The sequence below is a fragment of the Lutjanus erythropterus genome, chromosome 19, assembly GCF_056507025.1.
Source record: "Lutjanus erythropterus isolate fLutEry1 chromosome 19, fLutEry1.hap2, whole genome shotgun sequence".
Taxonomy (NCBI): Eukaryota; Metazoa; Chordata; class Actinopteri; order Lutjaniformes; family Lutjanidae; genus Lutjanus; species Lutjanus erythropterus.
The window spans coordinates 8,952,873-8,969,874 of NC_139335.1; the positions used below are offsets into that span (position 1 = coordinate 8,952,873).

Below are 17,002 nucleotides of genomic sequence, written 5' to 3' on the forward strand. Positions count from 1 at the left end.
ACAAAGCATCATCAATGTGAAAAAAAAAAACAGTCCTCCTCCCCTCATCCTGCTGGTGTCTTGTGTGTTGCGCCCTGTTAGCTGGGAGAACAGTCCGCCTGTCATTTCATGTGCAACAGTGTGATCTGCAATGTTGGGGTCTCTGTAGATGTTGCACAACAGTCCCTGACCTGACATTATCCAGGAGCAACTTTAACTCCCAGGTGTAGCATGGTGCTCTTCCCCACTCAGCTCCTCTCCTCCTGGGGTGGTCTGCAGTTGTGCATCCACCTGATCTGTCTGGGTGCTGAAAGATGCTGTGTGTATTCTTGATCATCTCCATCCTAACTGCTCTTTAATCCAACCCTGAAGCTATCCAGTAGCTGTCAGCCAGTTTCTCTCATAGGTGATTATGTGCTACCTGTTTCAGTTTAAAAGAGGAAAGTAACAAAGGCTTAAGGAGCCAATTTTATTCTACTTCATTAAAACAGACTAAACAAGGTCGCTGTTTCAATCTTACTGAATCACATTGCAGCCCCTTTTAGACATGAACTCTGTACTTATCTAGACATTACCTGAGAGAGCTGCATATTTGAACACAAATGTCAGAATCAGTTGGACTTGACAGTTCAGGTGTTTAAACCTGCCTGCTCCCTATAGTTCAAAGTCAGTGTGAGTCCCTGTTTGAGTAGAGCAGTCTAGAGAGAATTCACAGCAAGCAAATCTGTGATGTTCATGGTGTGTAGCTGTTTTCTGCTTGCCTGTACAATGCTTTTATTTATTTATTGTTTACATGGGATTTCCTGCTCATAGTTCAGTTATAAAATCCCAGCGAACCACTGAGCATCTCTCCTGCTGGGCTGAGACCCAGTTCGTAAAGTTTACAGCCTTTCATGCTGTCGCTCCTGCATTGCTCTGTGTGCAGTGACACAGCTAAGTCAACTCGGGGTCGACTGATGACTCAAATCATTGACTTTTAGGTGACAGCAGGTCTCATTATGGATGAGTCCTCCTGCTGCTGGCTCTGCAGGTTTCATGTTGTGTGCTGAATGTGTGACAGGGCAAATTTAGACAGAGTCCCAAACTGATTTTCAGGACTTTGTCCAGAGCTCAGATGTGAAAATTACTTATGATTAAACCAGTCAGGCCTTTATGGACCTGGACCTGTGCACAGGACCGTTGTCATGTTGAAACAGAAAAGGGCCCTCTCTGAACTGTTGCCACAAAACTGAAAACACTCAATAGTTTAAAATATCTTTGTATGCAGCAGCATTAAATCTGTCCTTAATTAGAACGGAGGGTCAAAAAAACAAATAATGAAAAACTGCCCTCAACCAAAAATGCATAAAAGCATCATTTGTCATTTAATGACTTAAGTCCACTGATCATAATTTGCCATATATTACAGTTGTTAGTGTTAATGTGGCATGTAAAAGGGAAACACATAATACCCAACTATATGTCTTTATAATAGTTGCTGGATTAATGCTTCATTAGCAGCCGTAGCACAGCTAGATCTTACATAATTAGCCACTGTTGTCCAAAAACGATTAAAAACACATAAAAGGGCCATGCTGTTGCACTAGCTGACACATTTGTTCATTCCAATGAGTACTAAACAGTGTAAACAAGGAACTGCATCCCCGATTCTGCACAGTGACGTCTGCAGAACATGAAAATATAGATACCATCTACATGAGTTGTTCACTGAGATAAAGAAAAGGAAGGACACAGTGCAACTGTGCGGGTCTTTTAGCACATAGTCAGGGTCCTCATTCATGTCCCTATTACTTTTGTTCCAATTTTTCTTGCTTGATCTGAAGGTGGCGCTGTAACAATCAAGTTTATTATGACTTTTTCTTCATTTTAGTAAAATTCTAGTTTTGCAAATGTAAGGCCAATCTTCCCGAAAGTTAGTTAAGTGTAATATAAAAAAATGCTAAAAACAGGCTGAACATGCCATCAAGCAGAAATGTGGCATTTTCTCAGCCAATATTGGCAGAAATTTAAAAGCTTCTTGCTTTCATCAACACAGGTAACATTCAAAATGAACAAACAGCCACAATGATTATGGGAAAATCTACCTGTGAATAAGCGCATTTCGAAAATGTCATGTATTGCTATTCATACGCAGAACAGCATGACATAACACAGGGAAACAACAGGAACACGTGAACATCCAAAGGTCAAGACAACTCTGAATGCGGGAAGATCAGAACTAAAGATGTTTACAGGTCAACTTGGCTCCACGTAACCAAGACTAGTGACAGAGTAGTTGTGTAAATAAATAATAAAGACAGCCTGAGAGAGAAATTTAAGTCCTGCTGAATTCCTCACTTCAGCACATCTGGACATTCGCTGGGTGATGTGGATGTCAGACTCTCAGTTTTGGAAAGTTACAGGAAATGTCAGAAAGCTGTTGGGGGTTTCAGGGACTGTTTGATCATCCAACAAGCACTGACCCTCCTCGACCACGACTGCTCGTTATCATTCTGCTACATGGTGTTTTCTGTCTGTCTGGGTCTAATAATCCTTGGGTCTATTTCAGACTGGTTCTGACTGTCCTCAGATCTATTACAGATTGGGCTTCATCCTTTGAAAATGAATTTCTGCATATCAGTCATTTTCTATGGGTTGTTTTGGATTTGGTCCAAGCTTTTGGACCCACTTGATGTCTGTATGAAATAAAGCCATGGGTGAAATTCCAACTAGAACTGTAGCTAATTATTATTTGCTATATTAATGGATTCATCTTTTGGTCCCTTAAATGTTAGAAAAAATAGCAAACATTACCCATCACACTCTTCTGAAATTCGAGGTGACATCTTCAAATGTCTTATCTGAAAGGAAGTCCAAAACCCAGAGACATTCAGTGCATTATCACATCAGGACAAGAAAAGCAGCAAATTTTCACAACTGAGAAGTTTGAAATGTTAAATGTTTGGCATTTTTGTTTGGGAAAAAAAAAAAAGCTCCACCATGTAATTACTTTCACCAAGCGTTTATTTGTTTGTCTGTCAGCAGGATTCTGGAGAATTACTGACATAATTTTTATGGAACTTGATGGAAGGGTGAAGCATGGGCCAAGGAAGAACCCATTACATTTTGGAGGCGATCCAAATCACCAAATTATTACACAAATTATTTTCCATTTTCATTATAATTGCTTTGGCAGAATAAACACCCTTCGTCTTAAAATCCTGAAGCTGGGAGCAAAGTTCAGTAGTGACAAAACATTTTTTGCAATATGAGGACTCCACATCACAATCCACTTTGACAGGTAGCAGGAAACTGCCCAATGACAGTTGATCAAACTTGGTACCCAGCTGAACCTCAGTCATCTTTTTCTTTCCTGTTCCTTTAAATTAGATATATAGATAAATATAGATAAGTTCCAGGCTTACTGACATATATACAGTCACATCTTAAGTTAGCTAATGTTAGCAAACTGGAAGCTGGCTAGCTAGGTGCTACCTAATGATTGATGCAGATTAGCTAGCTAGCTTACTGGCGTTTTTAGCTATCAGATCCAACTTGCTTGCTAACTACTCATGTAGAAAGGAGAAACTTAGCAAGCTTAATCAACTGTTATTGGAGCACAAAGTGAAAAGGAGGACAGGACTCAGGAAGGGTCAGTAATGACAATGCTTTCTTTCTCAAACTACAGTGTGGCTAAGGAAATGTAAATACACACATTTCATGCTACTAATTATACTCTTACAAATGCAAATGTGAATTGTCTGCAAAGCAAGACTTGCAGCAGGACAAGAGGAGGACAACTCTGTTTCTACATTGATAACACTTGTGCTCAAACAGTCAAACAAAGTTGTGGACAATCGTGTACATATGTTGTATTTTGTGTGTATTATGAAGGAACTACAAGTCTAATTTTGTTGTACAACCCTGTGCTGTATAATGACGATAAATGAACTTGAATCCTTGAAGAAACTCCACCAGAGATATAAAGGGAAAATGTTCAAAATTTACTTTAGACAAGAACAAACTATAATATTGACCATGAAGTTTGCACTTGCAGATTTGCATGTCATAAAAGAATGAATTATTGTCCTGGTCAGCACTCTGAATGCCCTTCTTGTTGACTAATTGTTTCAGCTCTAATTCCCATCCAGATTTACTGCATTACACTGTTGTACTGGAGGCAGATGACCAAACAGAGGCTTATGCAAACCTGTTCAGTGCACAGAGCAAACAGCGATAATGCAAACACAGAGAACACTGGATAAGCTGGTCATCCTATAGATAAATCCCGTGCAGTTGTCAAAAGGCAATAATCTCTTCTGAGAGTGGAAATTAGATATTTGTATTTGCACACTGCATGTCTTGTCGGAGGGAACATTGAGAAAGAGTGTTTGTGTGTGAGAGATCAGAGCAAACAGAGCTCACTGTGCTTGTTTGTGCTCCAGTCAGTTCAGCTCTCCACATCAAAAGATGATCAAGAGGATCGTTGCTAATGATGTTGGTAGTATCTGACCATGCCTTCATAGATAGCTCCATAGATTTGTAGTTACGATGTATTTCATCACCACTATCACACTCATTTGGCTTCAAATGACTCGACAAAGTAAGAGAGGCCGACTAAATTAAGATGCTATCTGCTGCTATAATCGTAGCTTAAATCTCGCTGCTTTTTATGACAGCGAATGCATTCAGGTGGTGTTCTGATTTCACCTCCGTTCTTCTTTAGCATTTCAAGTGAATCTCGCTCTTGGACAACATGAGAGGGAGAGGAGAGGATCGATGGAGAAAAATGAGAAAATTCATCTGTGCATGCATGAGTAATGAAATTTTAAAAAACCCACATCTTTTTTGGTAATTATTCCTGGTTGTTGCAGGGTGTTGTTAGTGTATAGGCTTGTTTTTGAAGGGTCCTCCTCTCCATCTACAGGCACGTTTGTCAGTAACACCACTCCACCTCTCCTGCCTCTCCATTTCACATTTCTCACATTTCATTCATATTCAGAACCAGGTATGTCAGGTTTGTGTGTTTAACATGAAAGTGTCAAGAGCTGAACACATGGAGCTGGCAAGCTGAGGCAAAATCTCCAGCACACCCTCACACCTAAACCAGGGCTCGACACTAACGCTTGCCTGCTTGCCCGGGGCAGGTAAACTCTGTGTATGGGCAAGTGGAACGCCTTGTGCAGTTGTCCGATCGGGCAAATGAAAGATAAATGTGATGACTTCATCTATTTTGTGTGTTTCTGACCGTGTGGCAGCTCTGATCTGAAATGCACTGCGCAGTGAAATAAAGAGCGACTGGCTTGTTTTTAGCTTACAATGTTCCTCCAGCATCTAAGACCGGCCAGTGTTACCATTATATAACATTACATTTGTTGCTGCGACTGCTGCTTCAGAACTGTCAGTCTGCTGGTCAGTCCATCACATCTATTGGATGGACTGCCATAAAAGATTTGTTCAGAAAATCATCATCCCCTGATGATGAATCTTGATAACTTTGATCTTTTCATCTAGCGCCATCATCATGTCAAAATTATAATCCATCCAATACTTTGACAAAATACCTGCAAAAAAATTAATTATTGACATTTCCATGAGCTGCAGCTATATTTAGTGCTAATTAGCAAATGTTTTTATTATATCATATGATCCCATCAGCCCGTGAGTTTCCCAGTAATGTCATGTAAATGTAAATGTTCAAACTTCCATGTTTTTCCAACCTGTTTAATAATAATAAGAAGAAACTTTATTTATATAGCACTTTTCTTAACATAGTTACAAAGTGCTTTACAGAAAATAAAAAATATGTAGCAGCCAAAACAACGAAACAGCAAGTAAAACAACAAAATAAAAGCAAATGCAAAGTAAAAATGCATGAGGTAAAAGGAGCCAAATAAAGAGGAGTTCACATCGCATTCATTACCTCAATACTGCTTCTCTACACTTCTGATTTATTGTTTGGTGCACTGCTCTACTTTTCAGTTCAGATACTGTCTTCAAACCTACATTAGGCACATTTTTATATAAAAATATACACTAATCTCAGCTTAAATCACAAACCGAGGCTGCAACACAGAAATTGTCACATTGTGGCTGATGTTGTATTTCCACTGTTTGCACAAACTGTTATCATTCTAATAAATGTACTTTGTGCAGCTATAGAGACAAATAACAAGTTACAACAAGACAACAAAATGAAAGGAACGATCCTCTAAACAGCAGCAGATGAGTACTGCGTCCACAGACAGCTTGAGTCACTCATCATGCTGCAGCTGAAGTTCACCAACATCAGCGTGAGTTAAAAATACATAATTTTAGGATGATGCTTAAATATTTAACAGTTGCTTCATGGAGCTAATTTATCCTCACCAACATAAGAGAATGTCTGCTGCACAAGAAGAAGAATCGCTTTGAGCAAAAGCAACACACACACACATGATAAGCATAGGATAACATCATACTGACCACAAAAGGAAGTGACATAAGTAGGAAACATGAAAGGATCAAGGACTTTCCACTTCCACTTTGCACTTGGTTTAACCTGTTGTTGAACAAACATCCTTTTGCTCCTCTCAGGCAGAGAGCTTTTTTTTTTTTTTTTTTACCATCACTTTCATTTAATCACAGCAGACACAAAGAGCACAGATGCGTGGTGAGATTTTAGCTCTGCACTCAAACGTTTGTCTGGCTTTACTCGCCTGTTTGCCACATAAAATGGGAGCTAAAATCTGTGAGGAGGGATGGCACACAGAACACAGGGAAACAGACCGAGACATATAACTCAGACTGGTGATGAGACACAAAGCAAAGTGAGCAAAAAGGAGACATTAAGTCACTTGATGCAACAAGTCTCTCATTTTCAGAGTTCAATAACTCAATAGTTCTTTGCACATCTCTCACATTGTGCATCACTCTATCAATGATTCTGCTAAAAATAGACGTAGTGGGTGAGCACAACACAACTGGTTGCTTGGGAACTCTGAAATGTCAGAGTTTCTGTGCTTGAGTGTTGCGTTTTGTGTCGATGCGTATGCTTTCAAAAAAGACGTTAAGTTGCTATACATATAAGAAGGAATGAAATCGAAAATTCATCCATATTTCACAGGCTGCCTTTGAAGGGCTTTTCTCCACACTACACACATTTTGTAGCTCTGCTGCTGAAGGGAAACGTGGTGCATGCTGAGTGTGTAAACTTTGATCAATCTTCACGAATCTGATATCGGAGAGGGCCGTTCGATGCCGAACTTCAGATGACTTTTGAAAAAAGGTCAGTGTGCAGCAGGAGTTTAACTAATTATTTATACTCCCCGCAAAAAATGAAAGTCTCTGTGTTTGTCAGCATGCAGGTGCTGCGAGCTATTTTTAATTACTTTTAGCTTAGTACTCCCTCCAAATTAGCAATCACAAAAACAAGAAGCTTGTGTTTGGGATCAAAGCTAAAGGAGGCAACATGCAGGCATCTGTTGAACCCAAGGTTAAACTTTTTCAGCTCTTCTCAGCTGGCATCACAGATGTCACGAGGACCGATGCATGTGACGTTTTTATATGGGTTTACAATTGTTCTGGATGCGACGGGGACAGTGTTTACACCTACAGGTGTTCAAATATACCTATTTAAGGCCAAAGAAGAAGAAGAATACCTACCTGCACAGAAGAACAACATGTTGAAGACATGCAGCTACAGCTCTGTCTCAACTCATTATATACACAATATGTATATATATATTAACTGCTGTGTAGCCATTTATGTTCCACTACATCTGCAATAGCTAAATGCTAAAGGCTACTGTGTTTAGGCTAATATAATGTGACCTTCATGACTCATTAACATTCAGTCTGTGTCATCTGTCATTAAAATATAGCGTAAGAATTTTAAATAAATATTTTTAGACTAGTGGTTTTGCGCCATGTCACTGAATTTAAAGGACCAGTGTGTAGGAATTAGTAGCATCTAGCAGAGAAGTTGCAGATTGCAATCAACCAAGTACTCAGGAGCCTCACCCTCCCCTTCCAAACATGTTGGAGAATCTATAGTGGCCACAAAAAAATGCGAAAGGCCTTAACTAGAACCAGTGTTTGGTTTGTCTGTGCTGGGCAACTGTAGAAACATTGCAATTTAACATGGCAGCCTTGGTGGAAGAGCATCTGTTCCCTCAGTAGATATACAGTAAAGGGCTCATTCTAAGGTAAAAAAAAAAACAAAACAACAAAAAACAAAAAACCCACATTATACATTAATCAAAACATACTCCTGAATATTATAATCAAAACTGCATTAATCTGACAGTAGGTTCCCCTAAATCTTACATACTGAATCTCTAAACTCCTGCATGCAGTCAGGTTCATTACATAGAAAGTACAGGAGCAGAATCACTTTTGCACTCCATTACTTTCCAGACATGTGCAACTTGCTCCCCTGACAGTGATTTGTGTCAGCTTTAGTAAATATCCCCCTCAGTCTTCTGTCCTCAAAGCTCAGAAGAGTTTTTACTTCAGGTGGCAAAGAAAAATAACAACGGCTGAAGTTTATTATTGTTTTTTTTTTTTTTTTTTTTTTTTTTTTACAATGGTGGCGAATTGGGTATCAAGAATCATGGAATTTCACTGGTTTTGGTATCAACCTCTAAATGTCTGGCAATGTGACATCTCTAGTAGGTATCCATATATTAAATAACTGAAGGAAAAACCACACATTGTAGGTTAACGATCTGATTTAAAATCTTAATCATGTAGACTTGGTTGCCATGTTGCCCTTTGGGTAAATATTCAAGGTCTGTTTGAAAAAACTACAGCCATGGTATGGATGGAAATAACAGATGGAAATTCATTTATTATTTCCATCACTGAGCAGTTTGGTCAGCAGTACAGTGAGTATGAAGTTGGGTATCCAGGCAACAGGCCATCTATTTTCTCCCCCACTCAAACTTATATCTGTCTTGTTCATTTTTCACATTGTGAAATATGCCGTTTTTTTTATGTTTGTCTGTCACGTTGAAGTGAGGGGGAGTTCTGTGGCTGCCCTGCAGCTCCCTGTACAGACCAGTGTGCTAATAGAGCCCCAGAGATTGACTATGGCCTCAGGATGATGGACAACAACATGGGAGGGGAGACGGTGTGAGGGTTGGATAGGAAAAAAAAACATAATTGGTAGGAGGGGACGGGGAAGAGTCCCTATACAGTGTGTGCCCATCATGCCTGCACAGCGTAGGGACCTGTTTCTGTTGAGGAGACACAGCGTTCCCTGCTGAGGCTGACTCAGCTCATTTGGGCTAATTAAACCACGCAGGGACAAACAAGGGCACTGGAAACCGGAGCCTGCTGGGAGAGACGGATTTCCACATGCTGTCAGCGCGGTGGATGGAGTACAGCTTGTTCAAACAGAAATAAAACCAAGAGGAGTTCAGGACAGGGGGGCTGAGGGACCTGCTGTCCATACAGGAACATGAGGAGGATTGATAGGAGGCTGACTTTTTCATGATGGATCTTCTTTAAGTTGAGCCCAGAGTAAATAATGTCCATCTGCTGGGCTGTTCGTAGCTCGGGTAGCTGCACTGGGAACTCCCCTGTCTGCCCTTCCACTGGTTCAGACGTGAGCCGGCCACTCAATGAGCTTTACTGTGGAACCAGTCATGCAGGAAGCCTCCCTGAGACTCTAAATCTGAACCACTAAAAAGACCTCTAACATGCACATCAGTATGAAGAGTAATGTAAAGCTGCCGCACTTATAATAAAGATTACCAAAAAAGCTCCAGTGCTTGACTTGAAAAGGGTTTTGAATATGTATTATGATCTTTGAAAGTCTACATGCTCTGAGGAAAAATATCCCCACAGAGGATAGGAGGTGCAGTGAGTTAATATCTTAAAGGGATAGTTTGGGTTTTTTGAAGTGGGGCTGTATGAGGTACTTATTCATATTTAGGGTATTACCTGCAGTAGATAGAGGTCGCCACACCCCCAGTTTAGGGAGGCAGCTGTGCAGGAAGCTAAGCAATAGAGTGTGCACTTACAGTTTGGTCAGTTAGCCAGATTAGCCACTATGGAGATACTGGGGAACAACAGAATGGATTACATGCTGGATGCTCAAGGGAGCAACATTTTTGAGAAACTTCAGGTTAATTGCTGCTGAAGATCCATAACATTTTTGCAACAGGAGTCTGATTGAGCAAGAGAGAGCAACATTTGACGTATATGTTGTAACAGTGTCCCTACAGAAAGAGGTCTGGGAGGGCACTGGTCACCCCTGAAGTCTGATTGACCACCTGATCTGCCACACCATTATCCTCAAGTACGATTGGCCATCTGTCCAGTGAGAAGTGCGACCTTAGTTTGACCAGCACTTTTTTGAGTAGATTTAAATGTACATTATTTTCTTTTGTATGTATGCGACTTTTTATTTCTTTACCAGCTCAATTTACTTGTGGATCATTTTACAAACAGCAAATTGGTAAATATATGATAAATAATAAATAAAATGAGAAATAATGCAAATAAAACTTTTTTTCAAGGAGTTTCATGGCAGGTTAAGGAGGCACAGCTTCTGCTTGAGGACTTACAGAATAAAGTATAGAAGTTTTATATTATTATATGAAGTAGATATGAGGAATTAAAATGCATGATATTAATGGGATTAATGCTAAATTAATGCTGTGTGTGTGCACATGCATAGGCATGTACTTCATGCCACCCCAGTCCCCCACCTGGGCCACCACAATTTAAAGGGTCTGGACATCCCCCTGATATAACAGCAGTCTCTTGTTGCAAAAGGCTGTGTGACGGTAAAGTGGTGAAAATATCTGAAATGATAGCATACACTTAAACTGTTTTTTTTTAACTGATTTTTTTGGATGGGCCTTTCTGTAGCTGAGTGGTTTTAAGTGCCTAGCGTCTGCCCTGGTACTCCTCTCTGCTTCTTCAAAGTGGGAGCTGACCACCATCTACTGCAGATAATCCGCTGATTATTAATAAGTACCTCAAAGATCCCCACTTCAAATAATATCCATCCCTACTTCGTTTGGAGGTACTTTGTTTAGAGTCTTAGTGAGAGTGAATACAAGAGCAAATATGCTTGATGCGAGCAGTGTAACAAGAAGTGCTTCGAAACAAATAATAGACCAGTGCTCAAAAATATTCCTTTTAGTGATTGAGTGGGCAAATCTTACAGGAGGAAGGACTCTTTTGGTTGTATCAGTGATAAAAGCACACTTTGAAATAATAATTAGTAACTACAGCGTTAAGAATAGGATTTTAACTGATGTTCATGTGCAAAAGAAGAGAGAATTAAATAAAAAATCGTACACATTTCTGGAGTTATTTGATTTAAAATTTAATAAGAGTTTCTGAGTGTGAAAGTGTCCCTGAAGTGATTTCATCTGGAGGACACTGGATCATTTCTGTGTTAATTATAGCTAAATTAAATAAAGTGAATGAAAAAAATACTTGTGGCCCAAAGGCTCAGTGCAAGACACAATTGGGGAAATAAAAATTTAAACACTTTATTTGATTTTCATCAGAGTCTCAAATTCACTTTGAGGCTGTGATATTAATGTATTTTATCAGTTTGGTTATATTAACATCTCAAACTTTGTGGGTTCTTGTAGATAAGAGAACAATTCGTTTCACCCCGTCTGTTCAAATGAGCGGGACAAAAAAAAGAGGTGGTCACCTGTGTCCCCCCACACCGGCAGGTACTCGTCCTGCTGGATGTCCAGCATGATCTCCAGCCCGTTTCCCGTCCCTCCCTTCATGGTGGTCCGGAGCGTCTTCCCCTCCTCTGCAGCGTTGAACATGTAGCACTTCCCGTACCTGGTGAACACCTGAGAGGAGACAAAGACAGAGGGAGGGGACTGATAAGTGACGACTCAGTCACGCTGATACAAACACATTATAAAGATAACACTGCGGTAGATGCACTTGCTAATTGTACATCAATGGAACCAATTTGCAGCCATGTAGGAGACATTGTTTTTAGCCAAGAGCATCAAATTGGAAATTAAACGTAGTTGTATGATGATAAGCCACCATATGTTTCCTCACATTAAGGCTTTGATCTAATACTTTCAAACAAAATAGCACTCCAGCAGCCAAACATTATCCATCTGTGTTCCCCTTCTTTTGTATTTAACTCTTTCCTGGCAGTTTTTATTCCATTTTATTTTCAAGCTTACAGCATCATCAGCTATGCATGTTTATGATAACTCAGGCTACTCAGAAATATGATTATTTTGCATATGAATGGAATTATACGTCTTCTAACGCTATTTTTATTGGGACCAAATCACTCTTAATTTCACTGACAGCTAATTTTTGTCATAGATTTCATCCACGACTTTTTTCACTGACAAAACTAAAAAATACGGATTAATATCACATTTGATGTCAGGGGTCATCCCGAAATTCATGCAAACGTAAACACACTTACACGTTTTAGTTTCTCAAACTAGTGTGACATTTCATTGTCCTAAAATGAAACAAATAAAACAGAGAGGAATGCATGTGTGAAGAATTGTAGTATACTTAATATTAGACATATGATGAGAGAAGGGAGCAGAAATGTAGTATAACAGTAGGCAGTCGATGGGGATTTCACTAGCAAGAGCAAGTTGCACTGGTTACCAAATGAAGTCATCAGCACTCACAAATAATTATATAACATTTTTGCTCAGCAGCAGAAAGAAACTGACAGGTTTCAGCCTTAGGCTTCCCTCAGCATTTCCGAAATTTTGTGGGTGTGAGTTCAGATTAGTCTATCAGGATCCCCATTAGCCGCAGCACTGCAGCAGATATTCTTCCTGGGGTCCAGAAAAGATTTTCCATTCTGACAATGCACTTCAATTTAGATAATAATACGTAACGTTGCAAAATATAAAGACCACAAACACACATATAGACAGGACCAGCTCCAGAAAATACAAAGTTCAATAAATGATATTCAGTAACGGCATTAATAGACTGTATCCAGCACTTATCTGATTATAAGTATACTCCCATAACTTATCAAATAATTATAATTCTGACATAAAAACACCTTCCACAGCTACAAACTACAACAACACAATCAAACTCATGTTTGTATATTTGCAAACTCTAACAATTGACTAGAAGTTGAACAACCAAAACTCTAGTTTCTGCATTTCTTACGTATAAAATATATAAAATAGCATCTCTATTCAAGCTTAATGATCAGTTCTTATATAATATAAATAAAATAGTCTTTGTAACAGAGATATGTCTTATTTGTTCTGTATCCACAATGGTTTATGACACTAAACTGCGAGTGATTAACAAACAGATGATACCCATCATCCAAACTACAACAAGTAAGAAAAGGTGGTAGAAGGACAATGTCATAAAAGCAAATATGTCATAGTCTATTCTTGTGGGTTGCACTGGTTGCCACAGTGTGTGTATGATGCCTGTGCTCTTGTTTGGCTGAGTTATCACTCAGAAAAGAGACAATTCGACTTTTGACCCAATTTGCATCAGCTGTGTGCAAAGGGTTAAAGTCATTAATGTGTGATCGTTTTGGCAGTGTATTTTTCTTTTATTTCAGCACAATTGTCAGTTTTTTTTCAGTGACTTCGCACTGCACACAAAGACACACACAGCCCTGAAGGCAAGAGGTGTTATTATGAAGTGTGTCTCTGTGAAGAAAAGGTCTGACAATAAATGAAGGCTGTCGAGGCACTCTCCTTCATTCTCACATTATCAACCTTTCTTTTTGCAGGAGCCTGCTGCTTTTGAATTGTGCACCGCTATTATTAGGTAAAGCCAAGCAACTGCAGAGACCACAGAAACAAGCAACAGGTCAAAAAACAAAAAACAAAACAGGCTATTTCCTATGTAATCGCTTAAAACAGAGAGCGACCTGCCTTTACTGGCCCCAAATTCAACAGCGCTTCAGGAAACACTACAGAAACTCTTTCCTTGCTTTGTGTGTGTGTGTTAACAATACAATGACACACTTCTATTAGAGGTACGAACGATTTCTTCCTCCACTAATGTCTCTCTGTACCACCAACACTTCACAAGAGCCACCAAATGGCTCTGAGGCATTTATGAATAATAGATTGAGTTAAAATTGCAGAGTGCAGCTTATTTGAAAAGTATGTGTGTGTGTGCATGTGTGCAACACAAGCAAACATGTAAATGAGACTGTAGTTGTGAGGTCTCTACTCATGAATAGTAATCACCATAACAACCATCCATTTCGGTCCTGCAGTGAGTGACAGGAGGATAGTGAGTGATGGGAAGTGAGAGCAGTGATATCCTGTGGATCCCTATCTGCGAAATTAAAATTTAAACATCAATATCATGATGCTCTCACACGGGAGAGAGATTTCAATCCATCACATATGTCCCAACTGCATGATCACTGTCTCACAACGTTAACTGCTGAAATTTAATTTTATCTTTGCGCTTTGACACCATTTACTTATGTACCCATGCCTGTAGGTGATATTTTATCTGAAAGAGGAAAAATGCATGCTAACGCAAACATGCAAAATTTAATGTATGCACAAGGCATTGCAATAAGAATACAGGAGAATGAATAATGTGATCACATTATCCTGTGTGTAAACGGCATCTTAAACTTGTCATCAGCTGGTTGCTCTTGTCTGTGCTATGTTTTGTGCCAAAAAACAAATAAAGAGAAAAAAATGTGGACATAGTCATGGCTGAGAAGATAGAATCAGCATGACATATACATTCTGCAGTGCAAGCTGGAGATGCACAAGTACGTAACTTCCTCTGGTTGGTGATTTTTCCTGGTCAGCTGGCTGTCACATGACATGTATGCAAAGGCATGTGAAAATCTAGACGCAGTCAGTGGTTTCTTACATTTCTTAGAATGACTTTCAAGAACAATCAAAACAAACAAAACAATCATACAGCATTCATGTCATGTGGGAGTTGGTGTATTTAATACTTTTCTAAATTAGAAAAAAATTTAAAAAATGTGAATGTCAGCCAACGTCTGTTATCATAGATAATTAAATGCAAATTCAGTGGACGTAGTGTTGTAAACACTGGGATATTTCCCATCACCACTTTCCATCCTCACAGTCCAACACAGCTGCAGACTTGTGGGCAGCAGCTGTTTGTCTTCCACGTATGTAGACTGAGACAGAAATGTTGATTGTGATTATTATAATTATGTGTTAAAATTGAAGTGGGGTGGTATGAAGTACTTATCTATTGTCAGTGTATTAACTACAGTAGATGGCTGTCAGCATGCCCACAGTTTCGAGAAGCAGCACTGAGTAGTGGTTTAGGAAGCTAAGCAATCTACTGCTGTGGACGGGGTCAGCAGCAAAACATATTTTATACACCTAAAAAATCAATATCAATTTAAGTATATGCCATTTTCACTGCTGGAGTGTACCGTGGGAGTGGGATGGAGTCCTGACTCGGGCAACCTGAAGATCAGTAAAAACACTTAACATATTAATTCTCTTATTTTTTCCAGTTCAGTTGCAGTTGGTAAGGTTCAGGAAACAAAACTAGTCGGTTAGATTAAGTAAAACATCGTGGTTTGTCTCAGCCATGCGAGTGGAAATAACCACATCTGCTTTTCCACCCCAGGTGCAAACAGCTTTGTAGGCTACTGACACCTGGGTGCAAATAGCATCTACCTATTATTAATCTCTGCTCCTTCTGCACTAAATCACATCCCTTGTTTCGTCAGTACTGGTTAAAATTTCTGAGCCAGGAAAGAGACACTTCAGTGGGACTAAAACCAGGCCTGATGTTTACCACTGACACTGATGTTTTATGTTGCAGAAAAAGACGACAAAATGGATGGCAAAGTGCACTGCTAACAGCTATTTTTCAATACTGGATTGGATGGATTTTTCATTTCATGCTCCTCCTCCTTTATTGACACTGGCCCTCTCATGGATGGTTTACTGACATGATTGATCGACTAGCTAATGCCATACTGCCGCCAAGGTGGCGCGGATCGGAAGAATATGAAGTGCCACATTACAGGTTCATTCACCTATGCTAAACAGAGGTGCTCCCGACAGATATGTATCTGCACAAAATAAATGACATGCTAGGAGCGCCGGAGCGCAGTGAGGAGGGCAGCAGATAAATATTCATGGCACCATCGCTCCTCGTTTGCAGGTACAAGATGTGGCAGGGTTTTTTTTTTTTTTCCTCAGAGAAGGCGAGACACCACAGAGATCTCAAGCAGTGGTGGTTCGACACTCGTTTCTCATGTCTGCACAGGCCCACCAATTTAACCATAACGTTAATACACAGAACCCAGTTTCATTAGTGGAAAGTGTATGTTGACATGGACCGCGTAACCTTGACTTCTCCTGAGTGAGATGTAATGATGCTTCAGATGAACTTCATTTACGCAGCTGTCCAAACACAGATTGAAGTGTTCCATTTAACCCTCGCTGGCTAATTGGTCGAAGCATTAAGTGTAATTAGCCAACAGTCATTTGCTATTCCATTATTTGTGTGTGACGAAAGCACAGATTGGACTTAATATTCCATTTCACTGATAGCTTTTTTTCTTTCCTTTCTAAGCAATTGGCTCCCAAGTGTCTACTGTCAACATCTCTCGCCCCTGGCTCTCTTTTAAAGAGAGGAACAGCCTTCAGGGGGGCACTGGGCGCCCTTCTCTCACGTCTTTTGTCAAGACTGATGATGTTTGACAGACAGGACCAGGGCCGGGTCAACATCCCATTAGACCTCAGTCAGACACAAAGGCTCCTCCTCAGCCACCGGATGACAAAGACACTAACAAAACCTTGACAGTGGGGCTCTGTTATTTTGCAAATCCTCGCCGCTGACCCTGCCTCTGTCTCTCCCTCTTTCTCACTTCCCTCCTGATCTGCCGCCTCAGGTGGAGCTGTCAGATGGGAGAAGGTAATGAGTTCTCAAACCTGTCCGCAAATGTAGAATAGCGCAGGAAGCACTGCTCTGCCTGAAAAATGTATAATGGTGAGACTTATCAATTCTCATTTAACAAGGAAATTGCACCAGTGAAAAGTCAAATAGAAAATATTGACTATCACTGTCTGCATAAGGA

General features: G+C 39.9%; 1 protein-coding gene across 3 annotated transcripts in view; it reads right to left on the reverse strand.

Moving 5' to 3' along the window:
* asic2 (acid-sensing (proton-gated) ion channel 2) overlaps nucleotides 1-17,002 on the reverse strand; it is a 410,231-nt gene that overhangs the window by 22,790 nt on the left and 370,439 nt on the right. For all 3 annotated transcript variants that reach the window (XM_084743472.1, XM_084743471.1, XM_084743470.1), the window contains one exon: nucleotides 11,621-11,771. In XM_084743472.1, the coding sequence (XP_084599598.1) occupies nucleotides 11,621-11,771 (151 nt within the window). The remainder of the gene's footprint in view (nucleotides 1-11,620; nucleotides 11,772-17,002) is intronic.